Below are 8,050 nucleotides of genomic sequence, written 5' to 3'. Positions count from 1 at the left end.
TCTGAACTGGCTATAATCACCTATGTGATCCACTGCTTGCAACTTTCCATGAAGACTTCACATGACCACAGGAAAAAAAATAGACAGGATATTCAATGAAGTTCACTAAGCAGGCTACAATATTTAGCACAACTAGTGGTTCTCCTTTGCCTTGTATGCATTCTTTATCAACAAGCCACCAAGAATCTGTTAAAACCATATAGTTCCTAAAACAAATGTAATTCCTTCTAGAACAACTGCTTCTACATAGAAAACAAGTTAGTATTTAGGCTATGTTATCATAAGGATACCACCTTAAAATTAGTTTCCTTCCTAACATGAACTAAAACTGCATTAGACAAATTTCACTGAAGTATACTCTAACCTTGAAAATTCTTACCCAGAGGACACATATGTACTCTGTGGCTCCTATAAAAATGTTTCCGGTGCAATTCGTGCATAATAGCATCAATGGTCATAGAATCTACATGGAAACCTATAGCCTCACTAGAAAAACTTAGCATGAAGATCTCGTCAATGAATGGTTCATTCTACCTCACAGCAACATAAGATATAATGCCAGTTCCTAAGAGGATTGTGTCTCTTGTTCCCTCAGAGTGAATGATGTTAAGGAAAATTTGAGAAGTTTAAAATGCAGTTAGTATGTTTTTGATGAAACATGGATAAAAAAGATGACAAGTTGAAGGTAATGAATCTATACTGTTATCATCTTTCCTAAATACTTTCTGCCCTCAAAAAATAAATGATTTCCTTATAATAAGCTTTAATGCATGTTCTACAACTACATATGCTGCAGCAGGAATGTTGGTATTCTTTTTAGTTTGGAAGACACTGAAAGCAAATGTTTGTTGATCCTGTCACTTCAAATATAGGGCAATGACCAAGGCAATGTCTGGAAAAAAACCAAACACTTTAATTTTTAAGACAACTGCAAGCACCTCAAACAATGGATTATTGTTACAACACTTGTTAGCTTTTCACAATCTAGTTATTGCAAAGGCATATGAATAAATGTTAATGGACAAAGTCAAGAAAAAAGAGGCACCTTAATGAATGTAAAATTTAAAATAAAAGACATTCATTTCACTGACATCTAAAAGAGGCTAAATATACCTCTATATATTAACATTCTAAAATTGTATTGCCTACTAATGGATTTTGTGTCCTGGATTCTACAATTAATTTTAAGGAAATGCATAAACAAAAACTGTGTGCAACCTGCAAAGGGAAAATCATTTTCTCATTCATGGAAAGACAAAGAAAAAGCTAGTATAAGCTGTTGTAGCCACACATAAAGCTGCCTATGGAATGAACGTGATCATTGTTACCTTTGAGCTGTGAAAAGTATTCTTCCCACTGCACTGCAAACTGTATATACCATACCTTGTGTTTAGACAAACACGATCATGCTTTTCCAAAAAATATATATATTTTTTCATTCCACACACTGAATATGTTTCTCTTGTCCAATTTCATGTATTTAACTTGCAGTGTTTGGAGGAGGCAACACAACGTGGTACCAGGCTATCACATTTTCAAAGAGAAATTGCTTTTTTTTCTTTTAAAGTACTTTAAAAAATATGCAAAAATACAAATGGAACTGCCCAATTATAAGGTATATTTTAGAATGAGAAGCATGTCTTTTCTTCTTTTAAAGTGCCATATAGGAAATGACACATCTTGTTACCCAGAGCCATTTTATTTAAAAATCTAATGTAAATGGACTGCTATGGAATGAAAAATTTGCACAACTCCTTGAAGCAGTGAGTCTGCTACATGCAACTTGGGCTACAAAGCACTAAGGACTTGGTAGCTTTTCTGAAAAATTGAGTCCCCATCCCATACTTAATGGAAAGTAACATTTACAAGGGTGCATTTACATACACTATAATACAGGAATGATGTCCCTTTGCCAGAAGATAAAATTGTACATTTCCTTGCTATTTCTTGGTTCCAACTTGATAATTTCTTAAGATTGTAAATTATATAGTACTCAGCTAAAATATTTCTTCATAAATAGTTACAAAACCTGCCAAAACACAAAGGGGAAAGTATTTTTCGTTCAAAAAAATGACATTTGAATGTCACACAACACGAGAAACAATGCTTAGAGACATGTTATTGTTTCCAGAAGAAAATGGTCAGTAAACTACTTAGCTGAAGACAAAGACTACCCTTCCCTAGGATCACAGTGCACAAAAAGCAAAATGTCAAACAACAGTACCTCAAAGCAAAATAAAGGTCTGAGGATGAAGCCAGCTCACTTGTAATCCTGTTAAAGAATGAGAGTCACCGTTTAGGTCCAATGTACTGGAAAACATTTGCTAGCTCAGAATGCTATATTTGTAGAATTTGCTAAGAATTCAACCAAGGATGTCGAAGGCATTCGCCAGCTGAGGCTCGTTTTTCAGGAACCATTTCTAACATCGGGATCAGGAAATCTGTAAACTGTGCAGCATCTTCATGGGGCCAGCCATACTTTTCTACAAGTACATCAAAGAGGCTCCAGGGCTTCAGCTTGGTGATGTGCCGCAGTTCTCCTGCAGGGAGGAAGAAGGGAAAAAAACCACACCAATATCAAGAAAGCTCCAAATTTGCATTTCCCGTAGTTGGTTCATCCGGGTTCTTTTCATTGAAGCAGACAACCTACCTACTCCACACTTTATGGCAACAACAAGGAACGCTAGGTTTCCCACCCTAAGCAATTATCACTGTGACCATGTCATATTCCAAATAAGTCTGGTGGATGTAAATAAGGATTAATTAATAGTTCATTCACCTCAGTTCTAGGTTAAATAGGTACACTGATAATGCTCAGAATGTTTTCATTTCCAAAGGCTGACAAAGCCACTTTCCTCCAAGTTGGGATCTTTGGTAATTTGCAAGCTTGCCTAGAAAAAGCTGTAGATGTACACCATTTGAAGTCCTTGCACAATTATCTCTTCATGTTATCATGCAAAGAAAAAGGAGTCTTTTCTTGTAGAATAGCACAAAGAGAACTTTTTGTGATGGTAGAGATGTATTTTTTATCTGTGCTATCCAATTTGAAAGCCCCTGGCCACATGTGGCTAATAGACATATGAAATGTGAGTAGTGCAATGAAGAAATAACATTTTAATTCGTCTAAATTTGACCAGCCACGCACGGCTAGTGGCTATTGGAATGGGCAACACAGCTTTGGAGACTAAACCAAACAGTTCATTTGTTATAAAATCTGAGTCCAAGGACATCTCTTCATAAACTTTAACCTATAATTGTCAAAATGTGCTAGCAGTAATAGAAAAAGTGCTACTCAAAAAAGCTGGGCTGCAAGCGACTCTGACTGATCTAACAGATGACTAACAAGCTAGTAAATGGTCTTTTTCGTAATAGGAAAAAAAAAAGTTATTTTTAAATCAAACTGCCAAAAGGTCAGGGTAAACTGCATTATGAATAATTCATTTTCTTTGTTCAAAATTTTCACAGGACACCCCACCCCTGCCCATATAGAGGCCTCCTGGGTGCCCCTCAGAGTGGGCCCCTGAGCAGCTCCTGCAGACAGAGGAAGTACCGCACCATGCCATGCCCACGCCCCAGAGCCAGCCACAGGACCTGCAGCCACACAGCCAGGTCTCAGTGGGGCAGACAGAGGGATTCAAGCACCCAGCACCTCAGGCAAGGGCTGAGTCTTCTCTTTCCTTTCACCTGCTGTAGTCTAACCTACAAGGTAAATTCTTCTCATGTATATCCACAGAGAGTCACTACTACGCTCATGAAAGTCTTCTCAGGAGGCCTGGGCTGTTTTGTTTTATCCACTTATCCAAGTCAATTTAGAAACACCCTCCCCCCTTTAAAAGCATAACAAAAATAAAAGAACATTACAAAAAACAAAAGCAGAAATCACCTAAATCCTACCTCCCAGTGGCTCTTCCTTTTGGCTGCACTCTCTTTTGGACTGGTTTGTCTACTGATTTGTGATCATGTTAGACACAGAATTTGGTATAAGGAAACTTTCAAGAGGGTTTCTTATTGAAGAGAGTGAGGTGCCAAATAATATTTTGGTTCCAACGTGAGCCCTGGGATTGAGTTAAGCATTGCTTCTAAACTGGAGGTCAGGTCTATGTTTAATGAGGAAGACCTGTAATTTCAGTGGTGGAAGGGGTTGCTTGTGAAGGAAACAGTCTCTAAGAAAAAAGTCTGAGGAATCACTAAAGGTTTTTATCCCTCTAACCCAGAAAATCCAGTTCTAGGAATCCAACTTAAGGAGATAAAATCCTAGCATACCTTTTGCCCCCAAATATGCTCCACAAAATTGTAAAGTCACAAATGCTCAATAATGGGAGAATGGTGTTTAAAAAACACCAAGGTAAATCCACTTGAAAAATAACACAGGGGGAAATCATATGGGACAATGTAGGTAGTAACAGAACATGCTCAAAACTATGTTCTGCAGATAATCACAAGACTGATTTTTAAATACCCAGGAACATGGAAAGCAAATGAACCAAAATGCCAGTTTTCTTAGTTGTCAGGTTGTTTCCCTGAATCTTCCTATTTTCAGTAATGTTACTATCTTAGAGTGACTATTGATCCCATCAGAAAATACTAAAGAAAACTAAGACAGCTCACACATGACATGCAAAAACAAGTTCTCTGGAAGGGGAGAGAACTTTCTTGACATTGTTATCCTGTCTTGGAACACATACTCCACAAGTTTGTAGGTGAATACAAATGCTGAGAAACATTCTGCTCAGAATAGGAAAAGAACCTATTTTTGAGGGTGCCAGTTTCTAAACTAAAATCCTTCAATGGATATCAAACTAAGCATAATCATCTCTGTGTATCCACAGGGACTGGTTGCAGAACACCTCCCCAACACAAACACCACTGAGAAGAAAAAGTATTTGCATTAACCAATATATATTACACATTCTCCAGTATACTGTAAATCATCTCTAGAATACACCTAATACAATGTAAAAGTTCTATTGCAGTTGTTATATTGTTTAGTGGATAATAACAAGAACAAAGGTCTATATGTGTTGAGTAGAGACACAGCTATTCTAAAATATATTTCTGATGTGTGGTTGGTTGAAATATGATATGGAATCCATGGATACAAAGGATCAACTATACAATCTTCCATGAAAAGATAAGTTGTATCTCTACAGATTCCTTAACAACTGCACAGTACACAATATCAGTGCTGGGAACATAGGCTATGAAAAAGTATTTAATCACATAACTAGCCACACTAAAAACTGATGTATATTTTCAAAGCAGCTAAGCATGGTGGTGCACAACTGTAATCCCAGCAACCTGTAATCCCAGCAACTTGAGTAGCTAAGGCAGAAGGATTACAAGTTTGAGGCCAGTCTCAGCAACTTAGTGAGACGCTTTCTCAAAAAGATAAAAAACAAAAGTGTGGGGGAGGTAGATCAGCAAAGCACCCCTTGCTTCAATCTCCTGTCCCCCCCCCCCCCCAAAAAAAAATAAATATGCTAAGAGTAGCCTAAAATAGCTAACATACTTTTGGCTAGCTAATCTCATATAATAAACTGTATACAAAAACATGACTTAAAACAGCAAAGTATGCAATACTCAAAAAAAAAAAAAAAAAATCCTAAACTCCTACAGGCACTGAACATACAGGAGTACTAACCTAAGAGAACACAGGACTGTTTCTAAAATTAACAAACATGGATAATATAGATACCTTATGAGTATATGTACAAATCGTTATGTTTGATATAATACGAAGAAATGCTATCATATCAGTCATGGATGAGGTTCCTATTTTCTCCCCACTGTCCAATCAGCTCCCTAGCAAATTAAAGAATTTTTACCTTGGGCTGGAGTTTTTACTCAGGGGTGGAGCGCTTGCCTAGCAAATGTGAGGCACTGGATTCTATCCTCAGCACCACATAAAAATAAATTAGTAAAAGTATAATAAAAATTTAGAAAAAGAATTTCTACCTTATTTTTTTCTTAAGAATATATACAAAGATGTCACTGAAACAAATCTGGAGATAATTAGATGCTTAATTGTGATGACTTTTACTTTTTAAATCCAGGTTTCTAGTTTTTGTTTTTTTTTTCCTCCTCCTTTTTTGTGGTACCAAGGATTAAATATAGGTACACCTATGATTAAACACACGTATGGTAGGCAAGCACTTTGTCACTACGTTATACACTCAGCCTTTGCTTCTTAAAATACTGAGCATCAGCTGGGCACAGAGGAACAAACCTGTAATCCCAGAAATTCAGGAGGCTGAGGCAGAAGGATCACAAGTTTGAGGCCAGCCCCAGCAACTTAGCCAAGAACCTGTCTCAAAAAGGGCTTGGGATGTGGCTCAGTGATTAAGCACCCTGGGGTTCAATCCCTGGGACCAAAAAAAGTTTTAAGGCAGGGGTATGTTGCTCAGTGGTAGAACATACCTGGGGGTTCAATCCCTAGTGCTGGAAAATAATACTCAGCATCATAACCTTTCCTGTGACTGTAAGTTATCAGCTCAGTGCCCACCCTTCCATACACACATGCACATAAGAGCTCCATAAGCCAGGTGGCACCGACTGCCATCAGGTACTATAATTTAGAGCCCCTCGGGCTTCTGAATTTGCTGAGAAATGTCTTAACAGAGCCAAAGAAAACATAGTAAGTAGCAGGGTTCCTTCTCTAACGTAGGGGCTTTGAGACCAACTGTATTTGCCAGTTCCAGATTACTTACATTTCTCTTGAATGTTAAATGATCTACAAGGAAAATGTTACTTTGTCCATAAAATTATAATATTCCAAAATTAAACAGATGCATGAAGTTTCATACCACATGGGAGGAGTAAAAAGGCAAATCCATGACACTATATTTCAGCAAATATTGGTAATTATAAAATGATTATGCTAAATTTCAGTATTCTATACATAGAAAGGAAATTTACCAATATATAGTGATACGAAACAAGAAACAAAATTTAAGAAATCTGAACAAATTCCTTCATAGGTATACAAAACACAAATAGTTGAGTTCAAAATAAATCCTCATGTCACATAGAAAAAATTAACTAAAAATGGATCAGACACCTAACTATAAAACTAAAACATTTTTAGAAAAGAAAAGTAAATCTTCATGGCCTTCAAGTAGGTAATGATTTCTTAAGTAAGCTATCTACAGCACAAGTAAAAAGATAAAGCAAAAGTATATAAACTAATCATCAAAATGAAAACCTCTGTACTTCATTCACTGGAATAGACAAAGGGGAATGAAGAGAAGGGACGGGAGATAGGAAAGACAGTAGGATCAATCAGACATCACTTTACTATGTTCATATATGAATACATGACCCGTGTAACTCCACATCATATTCAACCACAACAATGGGAACCTAATTAGAATAAGTTATACTCCATGTATGTATGTCAAAATATACTCTACTGTCATGTATATCTAAAAAGAATTAAAAAATTTTAAAAAACCTTTGTACTTCAACCATCACACATGTGCATTCAAGGGAAATGAAAACATATGTCCAAACAAAAACTTGAAAATTAATAATATCAGCATTATTCACAATAGCCAAAATGGAGAAACAAAACAAATGTCTATCCAGTGGTGGGTGGATAAACAAAAGGTGCTACATCCCTATGGAGTTCATGCTACCACATGGCTAAGCCTCCAAAGATATTATGCTAAGTGAAAAAAGCAAGATACAAAAGACCACATAGTATCTGGTTCTAATTCTATGACATATGCAGAGCAGGCAAATCTGAAGGCTGAGGGTGGAGAGACTAGAGTGACTAAATGGGATGAATTATAGGTTGAGCATCCTTAATCCAAAAATCTGAAACTTATTTTCTACCATAAGTGGAAAATTCTACACCTGCCCACATATGATAAATTGTGGTCAAAACACGTGTATGCTAAAATTACTGCATTAAAACTACCTTCAAGGGCTGGGGTTGTGGCTCAGTAGTAGAGCACATGCCTACCATGTGTGAGGCACTGCGTTTGATTCTCAGCACTGCATATAGATAGATAAATAAAGTAAAGGTCCATGAATAACGTAAAAAAAAAAA

The 8,050-nt window shown here is 36.8% G+C and overlaps 1 protein-coding gene across 7 annotated transcripts in view; it reads right to left on the bottom strand.

Moving 5' to 3' along the window:
- Positions 1-891: 891 nt before the first annotated feature.
- Positions 892-8,050, bottom strand: part of Srpk2 (SRSF protein kinase 2) — a 228,290-nt gene continuing 221,131 nt past the window's right edge. For all 7 annotated transcript variants that reach the window (XM_071613219.1, XM_027926454.3, XM_027926459.3 and 4 more), the window contains one exon: positions 892-2,540. In XM_071613219.1, the coding sequence (XP_071469320.1) occupies positions 2,356-2,540 (185 nt within the window). In that variant the 3' untranslated portion in view covers positions 892-2,355. The remainder of the gene's footprint in view (positions 2,541-8,050) is intronic.

The sequence above is a fragment of the Marmota flaviventris genome, chromosome 1 (genome assembly GCF_047511675.1).
Source record: "Marmota flaviventris isolate mMarFla1 chromosome 1, mMarFla1.hap1, whole genome shotgun sequence".
In the NCBI taxonomy this organism is placed as follows: domain Eukaryota; kingdom Metazoa; phylum Chordata; class Mammalia; order Rodentia; family Sciuridae; genus Marmota; species Marmota flaviventris.
The sequence above is the reverse complement of the archived record's forward strand: the minus strand, read 5'-3'. Positions and strand labels throughout refer to the sequence as shown.